The 21,138-nt window shown below is 34.2% G+C and overlaps 1 protein-coding gene across 1 annotated transcript; it reads left to right on the forward strand.

Annotated features, from left to right (window-relative positions):
- The first annotated feature begins 130 nt into the window (after positions 1 to 130).
- Positions 131 to 16,435, forward strand: LOC121368049 (pre-mRNA-splicing factor ISY1 homolog). The gene is made up of 11 exons (XM_041492566.1): positions 131 to 265; positions 4,855 to 4,877; positions 5,342 to 5,393; positions 6,038 to 6,146; positions 6,672 to 6,784; positions 7,310 to 7,371; positions 10,628 to 10,683; positions 11,372 to 11,494; positions 12,272 to 12,384; positions 13,908 to 13,994; positions 15,020 to 16,435. Exons 1-11 carry the CDS (start codon positions 263 to 265, stop codon positions 15,125 to 15,127), a joined length of 849 nt encoding a protein of 282 aa, XP_041348500.1. The 5' UTR covers positions 131 to 262; the 3' UTR covers positions 15,128 to 16,435.
- The last annotated feature ends 4,703 nt before the right edge of the window (positions 16,436 to 21,138 follow it).

Consider the following 21,138-nt stretch of genomic DNA (forward strand, 5'->3'; position numbering starts at 1 on the left):
ACAAACAATTACCAGATTAGTATATAATTAATTCATTTTGTTTGAGTATAATTTAGAGAACATACTAAACAGCCTGTTACAAACACGTGGAGATGAAGAAATAAAATAATATTTAGAAACTTTAGGAAGAATAACAAATGTCAACCAGTTGCCATTTCCGTTACGCTGTTCGTCAAACAGTCTATGATCATAAGAAATTCGGTAGCAGTGCGTGTTTTGAATATATTGTTATACTTGGTGTGGACATCAGCAGTAACACATTATGGTAATATTTATATCACAGTTTATGTGTAACCGAGTAATTTATTATATGTACGATTGCGCATGTTATTTGGTTTGTGTAATGTAGTTAACTTTTGATGTGTTGTTTTGGTCATTCTTTGGGAACCATTCTTTGAATAAGTTTGAATCTCCATAAAAATTAGTTTCAAAAGACGTAGAATGTGTGGTTCTTCTATGTCCGAACCTTGTTACATACCCTATATGTAGCTCAATCCCAGTCTGGAGCTCGACGTGGTAAGACGTGTATGTTTGGCTTGCGGTGAACTCGTATGGAAAACTTACTCGTATAGGGAAAAATGCAGTGAACTCGTATGGAAATCCACAAGTGAACTCGTATGGAACACGATGGATATTAATGTTTGTTTTGTTTACTACTTTGTTTGAGACTACTAACGGACGGGCAGTTGGATCGGCGCCAAAGGCCAGCACAAAAGAAGACGACGAAGAAGTACTTCTAGCTATGGGACAATTACACAGAAGGCGATCTGTCCCCAAGCCAGCTTCTGTGTGAAGTTGCAAAGATGAACGGACCAGTATGCCAGTGATGTGCTTGTGTTGACTAGTGTGCCTCTGAGGAGTAGTAGTATAAACCGAAAATGAGTCTAATTTCGCATGGGCTGACGTTATGGAATATGTGTCAAGTTGTTTTCTATTGATTTGGAATTACACGAAAGTACACGAAAACCATACGGGACGGGGTGGGGGTGATAATTTATGTATTCGGGCAAAAATTATCTGGTCATTCAGGCAAGGATGCTCTTGACGTCACATGTCATTCGGGGAAAATGTGAAAATAAGTGACCACGGGTGGTATGCGGTCAAAACAGCCCCATGATGAAATGGCCCTGAACATGTAAGTCAAAACGGCCAAAGAAAAAAGTCAAAATGGCCAAACAAAAAAGTCAAAACGGCCAAAAGAAATGGTCAGAACGGCCGATAGGTACTATCACGTTAAATTAATTCCCATTAGTAATAATTAGTAATCAGTATAGCCTATATCACAGGCAGTTCAAAAATATGTATAAAAACAACCAAAACAAAGGAATCACTGGTAACAATTTATTAGCCTACACAACGCAATTTACTATTGTAAGTAAGACCACCAATTAACATTTTATTTAACAACACTGATAGACCGACGCGGCCGTGCCTCCCGGACGAGTTCCATGTGGCGTTACTCGTCGGGGTGTCGTGCGTGCCTGCCCTGTAATTCATTATTTTAATAATTCAATCTCAGAAAGGGGTGGGGGGGGGGTAGTGGACCATCTAGGCTTTCCGGGTGAGTGCGTATCGTCTGAACGAGTTCCTAGTGGTGCTGCTCACCCGGGGGCCACAACGGGCCTGTTCCCCAATTTACTAATATAATTAAGACCACCAATTGACCTTGTATTTGAAAAGACCGATAGACCGATCTTTGATACCGTCATGATCAACACATATTCTTATTTTGAAGGACGCATCAAGACTCTCCTGCATTTCTCGACACTTGTGTAGATGAAATACATTTTTAAAGTATTATATCTAAGGACGTCTTGACTTTTTTCAAGGGCCGTTATGACTTTTTAACTTTGTCCGTTTTGACTTTTGTTAAGGGCCGTTTTGACTTTTTCACTTTGGCCGTTTTGACTTTTTTAGGGCCGTTTTGACCAATTATTGGCCGTTTAGTACTGGGGCCGTTATGACTACGATCCCCACGGGTGACATGAAAATAGGTGACTGCCGTTGACGCACAAACTGCGGTTGACACGCAAATAGTTGACTGATAGTGACATAAATAAGAAGCATGTATACAAAACAAGTGTCAAAATACACATTTAAGAGAAATATCAAAGTATATTTGCATATCCATACATCCCCATACGAGTTCACCGTTATTTTTTACATACGAATTAGTTTCCATACGAGTCCACCACATCCCGTTTGTTTCGCTTGTGTACACTGCACATGCTTTCGTGTGCACGACTTGGGGTTCCTTCATTTCGTTGTTTTTGTCGGTGAAATGAAGTTTTCTACTGGGATGTATGCGGCCATTGGAACTGATTGAACACTGGAACGCTTCTTGTTTCGACAGCCTGCACCACCAGGTTGGATTGTTTTTTAGCGAGATTCCTTGCCACCACGTCATTTCTCCGGCTGACTATGTCGACTTGTTTTTTCGTGACTCGTATGACAGCCATTCTGCAGAACACCACGGTTGTTCGCGTTTAGTCTCTACATGTCCTAGCAGTACTGGAAGATTGACCACCCCACTCTAAAAAAAAATAGGAAGCGGGGTCGGCCCCTACTACTCTTTTTTAGACTTTACTTTGCTTTATAGTGATACCGTCTCGTATCCTCCGGAATCGGGCCCATCTGCACCACTATACCAACCCATGACGACTGAACTATACCCGTCCTAATACTCTCTCTCGTTAGATGGGTCCGGCTTCTCAAGATCTGTATTTCAGCACAGCACTACACCTTCAATGTCTAATGACTGTCAATCTAGGGGTTTTCTTGGTGGGATGCAACCCATCTCGTCCCTATAAGCTGTGCACCCAAACAGCCGTAACGAGGCCACTCACGTGGACATATAGATCGGACTTTAAACTTTTAGACCTTAGTTCAAAATTTTATGTCGAAATTACTTTCTTTTTTAATATTATTAAAGAGTCCGATCCTCTCTTCTTTCTCTTATTTATTTTTGGACTGTCCTTCTAAAATGCTCCAAATTATATAAATATTCGGCCGATCAGTCAGTTCTTTTTATTTTTGGCTTGTAACTTTTTATTTCATTTAAAAAAAAAAATTCTGTTAACTTTTTTACTAATTGCTATTTTAAAAATTCTTCCCATTTTAACTCTAACCTCCTTCCCCCCCATCCTGAGTCAGGTCACGGATCTTATCGGAGGCAGGACTCGGGATGGGTGTGTTCGAAACCCTTGTGGTATATGAGGCACATTCAAAGCTTGTGGCACCATGTTTCAAACGTTTCTCAACCAAAATAGTGCAACAAATGGACACACAAACCAAAAATGTATAACCTACCGGACTCACCAAATCCCAATTGAAGTACTTGTGTCATTATTAATGAAATATATCTTCCAACAACTGTCAAAAGTCCCCCGCCATTTTAAATATGCTACATAAAGATAAGCAACTCGCTGTGCACGTTAAGAAAAGTATTGGCATAACATGCCCCATTCACTATATAAACATTGGAATTATAAAGTCAGAGATTACACATAACAAAATACCAATAACAAATCAAGTATTTTGATTGATTATTTACCATGGTAGGTGTATGGAGGGTATTATACAAGTGTTCATGAAACAATATTTATGACACAAATGTCAGACACTGGTGGAGGGGGATGTGATAATTAGAGACACAAGTGTCATAAACATTATCACAAATGTAATATTCTATTTAATACTGTATAATTGTCCAGCTAAATAAACACTCCAGTCAATGTTTACAAACTAAGATCGATGATAGTCACTTTTCGCACCATTTTTTTAACTTTTATACACAATAAATAGAGAGCAGGTCAACTCGCCCCAAAACCAACTCACCCCAACAGACTCGCCCCAAATTGTTGGTCAACTCGCCCCAGATGCACTCTATATTGTTTAAAATATAATATATTAGATTTGATGGAACTGCAATATATTTCATGCCAGAACATACACCTGGGAGTTCAAGATGTTAATTGTCACAGAAGTAACACGAAAATAATATACATATTGCTGGCTTACTGGGATGGGTATTATTACAGAATATTGTGATGCATGCCTGTTTCATCATTCCGCAAAAATCAGCAGACCAGTACGTTTGTTTCTTTAGTTTCAAGACTGATACCTGATGTAATGCACTACGTAACAATTAATCTGCTCACCAGAGGATGGATTCAGTGGGATTGAGCAAAATGGCTGCTGTCATTATATGTAATAGCTGTCACATGTTTACTGTTTTATTAATTAAATATACATGGACTCATATTTTTTTTTTTTTTAAGCCAAATTTACATTAGATATTGTTGAATATGCATACCAGTTTAAAAGCCTGGCCTAATCATTTCTTTAAGGAAATAAGAGACAAACTCACAAATGTTGTTCACAAAAACGGAAACGTCATGTACCTAGTTTATTGTAAAGAGAAGCAAAGTGACGTTATTGGAATACTTTCATCATTCAAATTCTGTAGTAGCTATATTACTACAGTGCTTTGCCACATTAAAATAAAAACTGGTCCACTTACTTTGACCCTTGTCAAAAAACTCCCAAATGCTACATGTAATGAACATTGATGTATATTACAAGTACAAAAAACACTTTTTACAGGTTGGTATATTTTTATTTTTCATAATTTTCTAAAGACAGAATATTAAGTTTAAGTTTTAAAAGGTGAAAGAAAGAAATAAGTACCATTTGTGAATTTATCACATCAAAAATTATTGCATACACAGCAGGGTTGAAGCTGGACCTTATTATTAGGAATTGGACAAATTTAGTTAGAAAATCTGTACTAGATATTTACAAGATACAGGTAGTTGTACAAGTAATGAACATTATACTTGTTCTTTGTTGTAGGCACGTAACAGTGAAAAGGCCATGTAAGTACTTATATTTGTGACTAAATTTAAATTATACAATTCATTCCCATTTTTTGGGGGAAATAAAACCCTGATTATGTCACACAAAGTTGTGCTTAACTACTACATGTAGTTTTATTGGTTTTGAGCAGTTAATAACTTTCTATTTTAGTCAAATTATAACTTATTTCCATATGCATTTATTACAATGATAATGACCATTGTATGGCAGTTAAAGTGTTGTATAATTATTAGTTATTGTACAAATAGTATTGGCCATGTATAATTACTAGTTATTGTACAATTAGTATTGGCCATGCCATACAGCTTAACAAAATGGCTATTTTACATGAATGTGAACCTAGTGAGTTTTTATTACAATTTGCTTATAATAAAATATGATATACATGTACATTGAAAAATGTTCTTGTCCACATGCCAGGATAACTTTAAAGCTTTCTATAAATAGATTTTTGTTATTTCAGGACAACGTTGGCTCGTTGGAGAGCAGCTCATTTAGATAATGTTAAAGAAAAGGTAAGTTTACTAACAATTTCCAGTGTAGTGTGCATTAGGAGGAATACTCTTATAAATATCAAGGGCTGACAACTGAAACTGGTTATGTCTAAAGTGATTTTTCTTTTTTTTTAGAAAAACAAGATTTAGCATTATTAAAAAAATTGGAAAAGAAAGAATTATATTTATGTTTGTTTTTTAGTATTATTTAACTTTGCATCACTCTTATTATATGGATGTTACCCCCCACCAATCCCCCCAAAATACATTTAAAAAATAAAAAATAAAAAATCCCAAGAATGGACAAAACTCATTTTCTGATAGTGGACATACCGGTAACCAGTTCTGATTGTCTGCCCTTGTAGTAGTAGTAGTAGTAGTAGTAGTAGTAGTAGTAGTAGTTGTTATTTATTTTAGTCCATAAACACAAGTAATAAAAACTTTAATTCTATATTAGGTTAAAGCAGTAATTTAGTAAATTAGGTAGAGTTAAAAAAGTTAAGTTCCAGAATTATAATAGTTGTTGTGCATTCTGTTGTGCAAATGTTTAACTGGTAAAAGTAGAAAGTGTCTTTTTTTTTGAAAGCCGAAAAAAATAGCAGATTTTAAAATTTACATCAAGCACTATTTCTGTAATGCTTCATTATTTTTCATGTATTATTAAGGAAAGACGTCCATATCTTGCAACTGATTGTGAGGATTTGCACCAATGTGAGAAGTGGAGACGACAGATTATTGGTGAAGTATCTCGCAAGGTGGCCCAGATTCAAAATGGTATGAAAATCAGGTTTCTTTCTTTGTCTTTTTCAAGTAATTGTATTTATAAACATGTTATCGTCACAAGATGGTTGAAAATGATACTGCATCATATTTACATGGATTTAATCTCAGGATTACGTTCATGCTGGAGGTTTTTAGTTTTAATTTTAGGTGTGATATTAACTTGCCACAAGTGTTTAATTATGCATTCACAGACTAACCAACGAAGAATAATGTTTTAAATATATTTCATCTCAACAGATTTGACCAATATGATTTTTTTTTTTAAATAGTCTGTTTAATGATAATAATGTTCAAAAATGTACAACATAAATTTGAAAGGTTATGATTCTTTGTAACATGTTCAAAATACTTTTGTTTAATTTTAAAACTGAATATTGTTTTGGAATTTTGTTTTAGATTATAGTGAGTTTTTTAAAAGTATTTTCTACCGATTCATTTTGGTTTTTACTTGCTGTCTAATTTTGTTTTATATTGGAGTCCACTTTCATATATATTTAATCTTTTTGTTTTGTTCAGCTGGACTTGGAGAGTTTCGACTTCGAGATCTCAACGATGAAATCAACAAGTTGCTTCGAGAAAAGGGTCACTGGGAGGACAGAATCATTGAGCTTGGTGGTACAGATTACAAGGTATATGATAAGAAGATAATAGTGCACCGACACAACACAGAAAAGTAAAATTTGACAAACAATCTCAACTCATTGTGAAGCAGTGGAGTTATATTTTCCTGCATAATTACAATATATTAAAAGAAATGTTGTCATTTTCTGAAGCCTCTAACAGACAGGGTTTTTTTTTCTTTAATTATATTGTCAATAAATACTAATCTAGCATCAATTCCTACATATGTTTCATCGAATATTTAATAAAGAAAATGTTGGTATGTTTTGACTGATACATTGTTTTATGGATACGTTTTGACAAAAAATGGGTTTGTCTTCGTTGGGTGTGTTTCGGTTTGAGTATGTTTTGACCTGTTCCCATATTGTCAGTGACTTATTGTCTGTAGTTGTTCTTATATTCTAGAGAATTGTAGTTTTAAACATGTATTAAAATAACAAAGTATTCACAGCTATGTTTTTGGTACAGCTTGCCTTCAAGTTTAGTTTTGTTTTAGGACGAAGAGTTAACAGTAATTTTTGCCTTTTCTTCAGAAAGTGGGACCCAAATTGCTGGACCATGAAGGGAAAGAAGTGCCAGGAAACAGAGGATACAAGTAGGTTCCGACATTCAGAATTCATCTCTGTTTAGAAGATATTTTATCTCAAAGTCACTGACCATTGTTATTATCAGTATAAAGTATTTTTTGCTATTACAGCTTTTTTGGCAGTTAAATTCTTAGTATTAGCACTTACAACTTCTTACATAGATTATACATTTTTGGCAAATCAAATGTTTTTCCATTCATTCTGGTGTTTGTAGATCTGCAGTATTGACTTTACAAGCATTAACTGTACTTCTCAAATAATTGTGAGTGAACGTGTGTTGAGCTGCGGTTAGGCACATCCCTACTATTAGTTTGGCCCAGCTCATCTTTCCTTGGGTGACCCTACTAGGAACCGAAGCTCCCCCTGGTTTAGCTCCACATGTCAAAGTTTAAGTATGTTTCGTTTAACGACACCACTAGAGCACATTGATTTATTAATCATTGGATATCAAATATTGGATAATTTTGACATATATTCTTAGAGAGGCAATCCGCTACATTTTTTCATTAGTAACAAGGGATCTTTTATATGCATCATCCCACAGACAGGATAGCACATACTATGGCCTTTGATATACAAGTCATGGCTGGAACGAGAAATAGCCCAATGGGCCCACTGGTGGGGGTCGATCCTAGACTGACTGTGTATCAGATGGATGCTGTTCCACTGGGTTATCGTCATGGTGTTTATGCAGTGCAAAAGAGTACAGGATCAGCAGCTTTAAAGAAATGTAATTAGTTCCAACTACCATGCAACTCGTAAAATTTTATTGCTCCATTCTGAATTCATTTTCTTAAAGATTGGTGATGGGTTTTTTATTAGGTCAGTCAGGACTAGCTCTGGCACTTGCCAAATTCGCCAATTGCGAATTTAACAAATAAATGGCAAGTTTTATTTTAATTTGGCAAAATAATTTCATGTAATAATTAATATTTTGTGAGAAAATGACTAGGTTTCTGTAATTTTTGAAGTCTAATGGATAATTTGGCGAAATTTTCTACAAACCAGAGTTAGCCCTGTCAGTATGTAGCAGTTTTGTTGGTGCAACTATACCCTGTACAAGCCTTTTTGAATCAGTAATTTTAGATTGGTTTCATATAAAGAGAAAAGGAAAACTATTTTGGTAATAATAAAATATTATATTTTGAAGTTCATAGTCCAGAATTTTGTTTGCTCATGTACATTGTAGCTTTAAATGATTGTAACCATTGTTTCTCAATTTTTTAATCCTACAAAATAATTTTGTTTTAATCCTACATTCAAAATGGATGTCTAATTAGTAGAAACAGATTAACAAATGAATAATCAAATTTAGAGTTTAGTAGAATAAATTAATGAAGAAAATATAATTTGAAACTATGAGCACCAACATTCTTCACTATGGGAGAGTATTGCTGTTTTATTTGACCAGTTTTTTAAAATTGTACTTAAAATTAGAAAAGTTTTCTTTTTAATTTTCCCTGTCTTTTTCCATCAAGTCAAACTAAGATTGTTGATAAAAACACATATACCGGTAAAACCTTTGCTGATATGAAGTATAGACAGGTTCAAAAATTTTCAAAAAACATTACTTGCCACAGGGCAAGGGCCAATCAGATATTCACTTGCCCCATATATTTTTCCACTTGCCCATACTTCTTACGGTGACCAATTCTGTTGTACTTAATTTAATACAGTGCTCAATAATGTAATAATCTTGAAAGTAATTGTTTTAATTGAACAAATAAAGAATTTTAGCAATATGTTACACTTACCCAGGAAGTACTAAATTTATATGTCTGTTCAGTAGTATCCACTGTTTATTGTACTTTTGTCTGTCTTCTCTTCTTGTTGATTTAAACTTTGTTCTTTGTTTGGCAGTGTCCACTTGTTCATCTAAATATAATTATTGTGTCGATGTAGGCCTATGTCTTGGTGACCACTTGTTGTATTGTCGTGGGTGTGGCGAGAACCCTTTTCACATGTGAGCCATTCTTTTATGGCTGGCATTGGTTCAAAATCTTTTAGGGATTTTGGCCTATGTGTCATTATTGTGAGTATATTATTTAACACCATCTGCCCCCCAAACACTTCTCTGGGTTGATTTTACCCTGTTCATAACTGAGAAAAGTCTCTCACAAACGGCCGTAGCTGGGCTCAAAGTAAACATGATCTCTATTACTCTGCAAATGTTTTTAAATATTTCAGGCTTGGTAAACAACAGCAGGGAGGGGGTAGGTTGTCATACATCGATTGCAGCCTTGTATTTTTTTATTTATTGAACATAATTTATTTGTTAAAAACAATATTAATAAAGCAGAACAAATTCATCAATATATTCATGTATGCTTAGAGGGAATCGCACCATCACTATTATGGCGTAGGGCTAATGAAATCTAACTTGTCACGATTATGACGTAGGGCTAAAGAAATCTAAATGCACCTCAGACATTAATTTTACATTTGCAAAGTCCTGAAAAACATTAAACTCTGCTACAAGGCTTATTACATCTAAACTAAAATATCTTACAACTTTTATAAGAATACAGTACATAATGTTTATGCTTTGTTCAAGTGAACTCGGAAATTATAAACTTGGCTTTACGCCCCCGTTCATTTGCAAAGAGCAGATTCCGGAACCGCGTTAACGTCTAATTTAATTTTAATATGACAATTTTAAACTGTATCCCACCTCATATACCATGTTTGCAACGATCAAACATTTTGATTGCACACACAAGGCATGTATACTTTATTTTTATATAAGCTGTAAAACATATTGAACGCTATTTGCAACTTTGAAGATCATCGAAACAATTACTTGTACCAATTCAATCGAACATTCAGTGGCGGAAATTAACAATCTCAGTCGATAGTAAAAGGGGAATAACTCTTAAGTTGTTATCGAACTTTGAGTGTGTCAACACACTGGCAACAGTTCCGATCATTCCAGCATTTAGGGTTAGGGTTACTGTAGTCCTCCTTAGAGCTATGTAAATGCTCGAACGATCAGAACTCTTTCCAATGGATTTAGTGAGATTTGTACCAGTATAAAAATAAGTTTTAGGTGTTACATTAGTCACTTGTCATCGGGCATATGCAGTTAACATAATTACTTGCCCGACATGAAAATTCCACTTGGCACAGGCGTTGGGCGATGGGCTTTTTGATCCCCTGATAGATTTCTGTTCACTTATATGAAAAATAACAGTAGTAACTGCATGTTATTGTTTTATTTCAATTACTTTCATAATATTATAACTTTATTATTTCTTGTGATTCCAGATATTTTGGTGCAGCTAAGGATTTGCCAGGAGTCAGAGAATTATTTGAACAAGAACGTAAGTGTTTAATATTAGGAGATTTGATGCGTGTCTTAAAATACGATATCTCATCTGCTAAATGTGAGATACATTGAATAAAATTGTTTTTGAATTGTCTTAAAATACGATATCTCATCTGCTAATGTGAGTGTGTCTGTTGTGACTGTATGGTGTGTGAGTGTGTACGTGCACATTCATAAGGTTCGCTATTTATATGACACTTTACCATTCATATACTGTAAACCAGATTAATATTGTGATATTTTTGTTTTGCAAGAATGTAAATTAAAGTTGTGTGAGTTCTGTTGTCAGAACTTGAATTATCTTCATGTAACTGAAGACGCACTGAACTTTCATAGATAATGTGAAAATCTGCCATCCTTGTTGACATACAGCAGTTACCTTTATTGAACATAGCTGTGTGAATAAAATGTGTGCCTTTTCTGGAATCGGTGTATTAAATGAAAGCAGAAATATCACTGGATACTATTTTGAAGAGTAACCAATCAAGTCAACATAAAAGAGGTAGTTATCAGTCGATTTATGCCTGTCACTAAAACATCAATGTGAAGACTGTTTTTAGAAAGTAGTGTCTAGGGACCATTTTGGCAACATGTAAATATAAAACAAATAAATAGAATACATTGAATAAAATTGTTTTTGAATTTTATAATAAATTATAACAATATTGCTGTGGCATTTTTAGCACCTCCTCAGGTGAGAAAGTCGAGGGCGGAACTAATGAAAGAAATAGATGCTGATTACTATGGTTACCGAGATGAGGATGATGGTCTTATAGTTCCTCATGAAGTGGAGGCAGAAAAGCAAGGTATGTCTGTTGAAATTTAACATATTATACAGTGTATTATAATAAAAGTATTGCTTTATGAGTATTTCATGATATATTTATCATTTAATATTAGTTAAGCATTCTGCTGTTCTACCATGATTAAACATTGATATATAAAAAAAAACCTTTGTAATTTAAGGTGTTACAGAAGAACTCTCCCCCCCTCCCCCAAAAAAAAAAACCCCACAAAATGTCTGCAGATTGATCGTTGATATGGATAGACTTGGGACATGGTGTATTTGAGTGGCAGAGGGTGTGCTTGAGGAGCAGTGGGTCATAGGATCAATCCCACATAGTGGACATATGCATATATTTTTCTTCAGTTAACTAGTTCTTGACTGATGTCAAATGCTATAGTTTGCTATCCTATTTGTGGGAAAGTGTATTAGGAAATTTGGGTTGAGCACATTAATTTATTAATCATTGGCTATTGGATGTCAAATATGGTAATTTTGACACAGTCATAGAGAGAAAACCCACTACATTTTTCTTTTAGTAGCAGCAAGGGATCTTTTATATGCATAATCCCACGGATAGGATAGCACATACCACGACCTTTGATATACCAATCGCGGTGCACTGGCTGGAACTAGAAATAACCCAATGGGTCCACTGACAGGGATCGATTCTAGACCAACCGTGTATCAGGTGTGTGCTTTCTCACTGGACTATTCCTTAATGTTTCTTGGATGGATTCACTACTACCAAGTCGAGTATAAAGTGTATGCTGCTAACAAAATGGTTGTCAACTTGCAGCAATATCCACACTGGTTTCCCAGTGGAAAGAACACCAGAAGAAGGTTGTGCGTGGTGAGGTAACCGAAGATGAAGACATGGAAACAGATGATGTTTTATACCAATCAGAAGAGGTAACTCACACCAAATGTTATTTTGGGGATGTAACACTAGATGTAACCTATGCTACATGGCTACCATGTATATAGCCACTTCTAGATAAAGTAACACAGATGATGGCCTACATTATGGTTGTATTTATGGAATTCATCCTTGTATGCAATTTTTATAGTTCATCCCATCCTCCTACAAAAATGTTTTTTGTAAATAATTTCAGTTTTGTTTGACTTAAGAAGAAAAAAAAAGTGTTTTGGAAATAACAAAAATATACTAGAAAACAATTGCTTCAGAAATAAATAACTGATGGTAAATTCCATAGCATGAAAAAAGGCATTGCCCGTTGGACGGACTATAGTACATTGTATATACGGTAGTCAACTAGACCTGAGCACAAAGAGATCCTTGCAAAATTTACAAAGAAAGCAGTCAGAAACTGTTAAAAATAGACCTACATTAGGATAAGTACAAAGAAGGCAGTAGGCAGTATAGATCAAAAGGTGTGAAGCGGTCAGAACGGTAGGAAACTGTTGAAAAGGTCTTATGTATTAATATTATAGATTCAGTGAAAGATTATTATACGAGCTTGTGTGTCGTACTGATATTACGAAACGAGTGTCAAGATTTTTGTATTGCAAGAGCGAGGGTAATACATAAATTGTGACACGAGTTTTGTAAAATCAGTACGACACATACCTGAGTGTAATAATTTCTTTATTATCCATATTATTAGAGCGGGTTTTTTTTTTATGAATAACAAAATGTTTTAATCACAATTAGAAGGAGACAACGAAATGACATCATATTTCACGTGCAAAGTCAGAGCTAGGACTGGAGAAAACAATGTCATGTTATGATATTACTGCCCAAAATTACGTCATCACACTTATTATTACATGTGTGTTTTGTATGATTATTATTAACTCAGTTATGTTGAACCATGTGGATAATAATAAAGATATCTTAGTCACTAGTGAAAATAACTACTTAAATTGTTATTCCCGCTGGTAAAAAGTGTTAATATAGTGTATATAAAGCAGGGTTTTATGTATCCTGGAAATCTGGGAATGTCCTTGATTTTTATGATCCAGACTTGGAATGTCCTGAAAAAAGCATTAAACAATTTTGTGTCCTGGAAATTTAGTAAAAAAAAAAATTGGTGTTTTATTTGTTAAAACCTGTCTAAATTCAGACAATTTGTTATAAAAACATTCATTGATTGAACATTTCATGTCCTGGAAAAATAAAAAAATGTCCTGGAAATGTCCTTGAATTTTATGTATTTTCAAGTGTAAGAACCCGGGTAATCTAGTGGTAAAAAGCTTACATGATGCACAATTGATCAAAATAAAACAGAAAACACAATAGGGATTTTTAAAATAAATTTTATCTTGTTTCTACTCTCTTGTCACAATACTTTTTACATAGATATTATTTGGATGTGTTTTTAATGATTGTTGTTTCACCAAAAATACTACTTTTTTTTTTTTTAAACATCATTTAATTTTGTTTTACATTTTTGTTGTAATTGTATTTTCAGGATGAAGACATTGGAGAGGAAAAGAAAGCGGAAAAAGAAACAGAGCAACATTTTATTGCCCACGTACCCGTTCCATCTCAAAAAGAGGTAAGGAAAAGAAAGCAATGTGTCACAATATATCAGCACCTTTTTTTAACCCGTGGCTGCTTTTTGTCCAACATTATGGTTATTTTGACACTTGGTATAGTTTTTTTGTGAAAGAGCTAACCAGTTACTGTTACCACATAGATTACGTCAACTTATTAACAACATGGGATCTTTGATATTAACCTTTTCTCTCGTCATTGAATTTAACATGGGAAGTATTACGGCGTTGGTGATATAAGACGTCACATCAATGAGAGTTGGGTAGTTTTAAATCGATATTTTGTTATTAAAACCTTCATTATAAAAGCTATCGTTGTTACTTTGTAGTGTTAAATTGTATTTAACACATGAAACAGACACGGCAAATATGATAGTGTAGTTTATTTACGATAAAACGGTCAAATAAAGAAGTTACTGTTTCAGCCATCTTTGTTTGTTCGTGTAAAATAATGGTTTATTTATCGACTGGATGGGAGAAAAAGACTCCAATCATATGCAGTCATGAGGGATAGTCTCGTCCCGGGTCGAAATTTCCACCACGTCGGGTGTACTTTTTGTATTCCACATGATCACATATGATGGAGTCTATTAGTATTCAAGAGCTGGATTTAGTTCAGTCGGGAGATAACTTGTCTAAGGTGCTTTGATTGTAGAATGGAATCACCTCGGTAGACCCATTCTCTGATTGTTGTTTGTTTTTACCCATCATAACCAGTACCTGATGGATGTGTAGGAATTGTCTGTGGGAAAGTTCATATAAAAATCCCTTGCTGCTAACTGAAGAATGTAGCAAGTTTTCTGTAAAACTGTGTCAAACATGACCAAATGTTCGACATACAACAGCTAATCATTAATGTGGGTGTTTTAATATCTTCTCACAGACCAGTAATTTTAGACTATAGGTACAGCCAGATATAGTGGTATAATCCTAAATGCATTTCAAAATTATTCAAATTCACTATGATTTAAGATTTTGCCTTTAATTGTGATTTATACCCCAAAAAATTGTGTGTTTTGTCTTTCAGATTGAAGCAGCACTGGTGCACAGAAAGAAGATGGAACTGTTACAGATGTACGCTAGCGAAAGTTTGCAGGAAGAGGAGGAAGGAGTCCGACAGATGCTGGGAGTGTGACGGGGATGAAAACAGGAACACTTTCACTGACTGTGATACCATGACACGCAGACACTCAAATGAAATACAGGCATTACATTTGGATTCACTGACATTTAATGTCAATTGGGAGAAAAAAATGCCTTGAGGGACATCTAAAATCTCATCTGTAGGCCATGGAATGATGTCTGTCCCACTCTGAGAAAATGTTATTCAGAAACAGATCTAGAACTTGACTGATGTGGGTGGGGAAAGAGCTAGCTTCTTTTGGTTTTGACTGAAATGCAATATTCTTGAGTATTGTGGAAAGGTAGCTTTCCATACAAAACAAGCAATCACGTGCCATCCCATGCACCCCCCACACACACACCCCCAAAACAGTGCCTATTGTATTGTAGTATTGTACAGCTGATACTTGGTAAGTATAGTTTGAAGGGCATGTAGATGAATGTCTTATACAAGAAATAATTACCAATGAAAAGACATCTACACATATATGTAGAAGGAGCTGACTTCTTAAAACAGAGTTTTTCAAACCACAAAGGTGTGCAGAAGCCATCCAAGCACTGAATTGATGACTGTTGTACTAAGCTTGGATACTTCCAGTGCTGGCCCATGAAAAAACATCTCTGTAGCTGTTAAAGTACATCAAGATGTATGACTTGTATAACAACAAGAAGTAGGAGTATACAGGAAATATTTTGTTTTCAAAATCTTGATTAGCAATATTTCTAGTCAACTGAAAATGGATTATTATCAACTACTGTTTAATGTTTTAAAATTGTGTAGTGATCTGTAAAACTTGCGTAGCGAATCGTGACACAATACTGAAGAAAATGTTCCATGATGTACCAAGAAAAGTAGTCTACACATCTCCTGAATTGTTACAGTATCAGGTAATCAGAGTTACTGGAGGTTCAAGTGCATTTTATGCAATAAAATAATATGTTCAATGAAAGGATTAACATGGCATTTGGCAGTCAGTGTGCTTAACTTCTCAACTGCCGGGATATGCACATAAATTATCATTTCACCAGTTTATCAGTCATGTTAAATGCCATTTTTAAAACTGATCTTGTATATTTGATACATTTTCCTAACTAATGTATGTCATTTGGTGTTTGTTTTCACATTTGTGGTTCATAGTACATTGGAATTAAAATGTGAAATGTATGTTCATAACCATTCTTTAAAAGATGTAGGCATTCATTCATCAGTCATATTGTAATTATTTCAAGTATCTACCTGGCATCATGAATTTTTTGTATCAGAATATTTTCCTATATAATATCATTATCACACAGTGTAAATAAAACATGTATATATCAACTGTTACTTTTTCTTTCTTTGCTGTTAATAATTATTGCTGTTGTTTGAATGCACATGCATGTCCCGATATAGTGCATTCCTTAAAGGGACATTCCTGAGTTTGCTGCAGTTTTTAAGATGTTATTGACTAAAAGAGACTTTATAATGATTGTAATTACATATCAAATATATTTTTCTTAATAAAATATTAGTGGCTGTATATTAAATATGTTTCTGATCGTTCTAATATTTGTACTAGGTTAAATTTCATTTTATTTTCTAAAAAGCTTTTACATACTAACTTATTTGAAGACAGAATCCAGTTTGGGTTTCTTACAAATATTAAGACGACCAGAAACACCTTGAATATACAGACACTGATATTCTAAACAAGAAAATATATTTAATATGTAAGATTAATCGTAGAAATATTTTATTAGTCGGAAACATCTTACAATGCAGCAAACTCTGGAATATCCCTTTAAATGTTGAACATCAAGAAATGAGTATTGTTTGAACACAGTCTAATTGCCACCATGTGAGTCCGGTGCAATTAACATCATATCTGCTTTTATTCAAATATGCTTTTAGACAGGTTTTTTCTTTAAGATGGTTAAAAGGTGCAGAATTGGGAGGGGAGTATGAATAAATTAATTGAGCTTGACCAAGGTGGGGGAAAAAGGAATGGACAAATTGCAAAAATATTGCATTATATACATGTACCTAGTATTACGGAAGGAAATGTTTTATTTAACGACACACTCAACATATTTTATTTACAGTTATATGGTGTCGGACCACACAGATATTGAGAGAGGAAACCTGCTGTCGACAATTCATGGCCTATTCTTTTTTTTTCTTTTTATTAGCAGCAAGGGATCTTTTATATGCACCATCCCACAGACATGGTACATACCACGACCTTTGTTACACCAGTTGTGGAGCACTGGTTGGAACGAGAAATAGCCCAATGGGTACCTAGTATTAAAGTCTGTAAGCTCTAAGTATGGAGTAACATCATGGAATGGGATCCTTGGCAAGGACTACTGTAACGGGTATAATTCAGAAATTTCACACTAATTTTGTTAGAGAATAACTAACAAAGTACAAGGAATTACGGATAACTGGTATCACTCTCATGAATGAACGTTGTAGACACTAGCCTCTGCCAAGTGTTTTACAACATTCATTCATGATGGACAGATAATTTGTAACTCCTCGTAATAATTTTGTTATTTTCTTTATTACCCATTGTCACTTTTAAGTTTTATAAAATATAAAATACCCTCTGCTACCTAAAGCAATTCCATCAGCTATTACGTGGTGCACTGGCTGAAATGATAAATGGGCCATTGACAGGGATCGATCTCGGACTGACGGTGCATCAGGTTGGTGCACTGGCTGGAATGAGAAATGGGCCATTGACAGGGATTGATCTCAGACTGACCGTGCATCAGGCGAGTGCTTTACCACTGGCCTACATCCCGATCCTACTGTTTATGAAACAAAGAGTAAAACATTTCCTGTAAATCTTTCTTAAATAGTATAACGTATATGTAATCTGACTAGTGAATGAGTATATAGTAAGCACCAGAAATTTCTGTGTAATCTAAACTAACCAATATGTATCACATAAAAAAAAAAAACACATAAAAAAACCCACAACAGCAAAAACTTTTGTTTTCATTTATTCCTCTCTATTAGAGATGACAAAGAAAAACAACTGTTGTAGTTATTTTCAATACATATAAATCTTAAACTGGCTGTACATATCACAACAGAAAATATGTGAATTTTGCTCAATTGCTTTGATCAACACAAAATTACTTGGCTGCCTATGTATGGTGTTTAGAAAATCGTAAAATCCATAAATGCCTCTAAAATATTCACTCACATCAGTGTAATACAAAGAATTTAAAAACGTGTACATCTGGATACTGTAATTATCTCCCTTGATTAAATTTAAAGGTGTCATGATTTGTAATACATGTGGCGCTATGTCTTATAAATCTTAAAATATTGGTAAAATTGGCTACAACTTTTAATCTATCTTAATATGAAGAGTTCATTTCCAAAAGGTGATGTACGCCAGTTTCCAGATTTGTGAGTTATTAGTGGAGGTATACTGACAATGGTACAATTCAACAATGTCACAAAGTTTCCATCAACTGCAAAAGTTGCTCAGTGAACAGGATCTTAAAACTGTGCTTTGTGTAATATACACTATGTCATGTGCCACAAAACCCATGTTTTTCTTACAATGATGTAATTGGATATAGCATTTTCGAAATGAACTCTTCATATGATACTACACTAAATATATCTAATACCTTGCATATCATTAGACGTATACTACTATCAATTATAAAACAGTACTATTTTTAAAACCTCTTACATATTTCGCTAATTTTATCAATATCAATATCATCTGATCATTTACAATATACGTATATCCATCTGATTAACAAAGTGAAAAAGAAAAATGAAGAAATAAACTATACTTCACACAATTCATTTTAACAATGTAACACAAACATAACATAACGAAATCATATTTTAATAAAGTATACACGAGTGGAACTGAAAAAACCCTAAAACCACACAAAAGTAATTCAACACCAAATTACTTGCAGCATTAAATACCGAACAATAAGAAAGATCTATGTAGACATACATGTAGGTGCACCGGTATATGCTTTAATTATAAATTACATAGACTGCAGTGTAATCATGAAGTAACGGACAATTAAGTTGCAGATGACAAAATGGTGTGTACAGAATTTTAAAATACAGAAATAATGACATCAGACTCACAGATATAAATTCAATGTTAAAAAATATATGAAGAAATGACATGAACAGAAATCCTCAAACAACTGCTATAAATTGTTAATTATTTTAATTATTCCGGCTGAAATAAGATTTTATGCATGTACATGTTCAAGTACTGAGATTCAAGGACAGATAATTCTGACCAGGGTTGTACGCTAACAAATTCAAATGCCAGAGCGGAATACAAGTCTCACAACTAAATTATCTGTTTAAATAGCTATTAAAGGGAGATGCATTAATAACCACTTACTCTTAAATACTAATAATTAAAAATTCTTTAAAGATGCTGCACTTATGTTCAAAACTATTTACCTCTGAGCTGCTACACCCACAAGGAAATATATTAGTTACTGTAAACTTGTGCTGCTCATCATGTTGTAAAGTATACATTTCACACAGTATTACAGTAAATGAAAGTGCATGGGTGGTCTGTTAGTAATGCTAGATACTGTCTACTGTGGGGATGTTTTATGGTGAAAACCATGTGATACAGCATGATTTGACTAGATGTGCAATTGGAGATGACGAAAGCAAATACGTATGTGATTTTACAACATCAGAATCCTGTTTGGGAGGGCAAACACTCGTGAACAATTTGCCTGGTACCATTGTGTTCTGTAATATCCCATTAATTTAATGTTAGGATTGTTATTTCCTTCTGACTTTCCTGGTTATTTTAGTCTAGGTGCGACCCTGGAGAAAACGCGCACCCAGTTACCATCTGATTAATACACACCAGGAACACTCCTTGTCAACATCTTGATGGGAACCATCCAACTAACTGCACCTTATCGCTTTAATCTCAGACGGCTTTTATTTTTAAATTTCACTTAAAGCAGTTGCCCTTGCATCGCTTCCAGATAACTAAACAGAAACAATTATTACATTTTGTATACGAATCTCAACATTAAAAAAACGTCGAAGAAATTGAAAGTAATTCGACCTCCTGAACATGCCTCTACTAAACGGTCTAAACCAATTCATACAAAGATCACTAGGGGTCAACACTAATTAACTATAGGTACAATCTAATAGTATGAGGGAAACTTTACCAAAGCTTAGTTTATTAATGATAAACATTTTTCAACCATTGGACCTGATCATAAAGGTCAAAGTGCGATCTTGATACTATGCAGGTTTTCCTCTGCCACTAAAATTTAGTTTGAATATAGAAAGTGAGCTGTTTGAATTGTTGGTTAAGACTAACAAAGAAATGCAAAAACTGTGACAACAAAATCATTGTTTTAGTACCAATTCACCTGAAAGTAATAAACCTGCTCACTAAACCTAAAACTATTTAATATGCACAAAAGCAAACTAAAAATGTTTATTTTCATATAAAAAAATTTTTTTTAACCTTTAGAAAAACTAAAGTGAGGCCTATTAATTATGCTAATACTAAATTCGAAGGTGCTTGGTTTTCCTACAGTACTGTATGGTATTGATTGCTAAATGGTAATTTCTCACATAAAATGGTAATTACCCTGCATTTAGTCTTGTGTGAACAACAAAATTGAGGGTATTATTCACCTCCAAATGCATTCGAAACTCCCCAACACAATTCAAAAACAAAAAAGATCTTATCTAGCTATGAATATATTTTTTTAAAGCGTCCTGAACTCACAAACATCCCGACATTTCCAAATGAATCAGGTTATAGCAAACAATATGTTTAAGGACAGTCTGACCTATTATGTTGCTTATCCTTACTATTTTATATAAATGCTAAAATGTAGTACATGTAATGCAATACAAAATCTATACTGCATTTTTTGGTATTGAGCACATTGATTAACTAATCATTGGCTGCTGTATGTCAAACGTGTGATTTCTGACACATAACAACCCGATATTTTTTCCAATTCGCAGCAAGGGTTATTTCATATACCACA

The sequence above is a fragment of the Gigantopelta aegis genome, chromosome 3 (assembly GCF_016097555.1).
Source record: "Gigantopelta aegis isolate Gae_Host chromosome 3, Gae_host_genome, whole genome shotgun sequence".
Taxonomy (NCBI): domain Eukaryota; kingdom Metazoa; phylum Mollusca; class Gastropoda; order Neomphalida; family Peltospiridae; genus Gigantopelta; species Gigantopelta aegis.

Coding starts and splice junctions, on each gene's coding strand:
- LOC121368049 (XM_041492566.1), top strand. Junction 10,684..11,371: donor AGAATTATTTGAACAAGAAC/GTAAGTGTTTAA, acceptor TGGCATTTTTAG/CACCTCCTCAGGTGAGAAAG. Junction 11,495..12,271: donor AGTGGAGGCAGAAAAGCAAG/GTATGTCTGTTG, acceptor GTCAACTTGCAG/CAATATCCACACTGGTTTCC.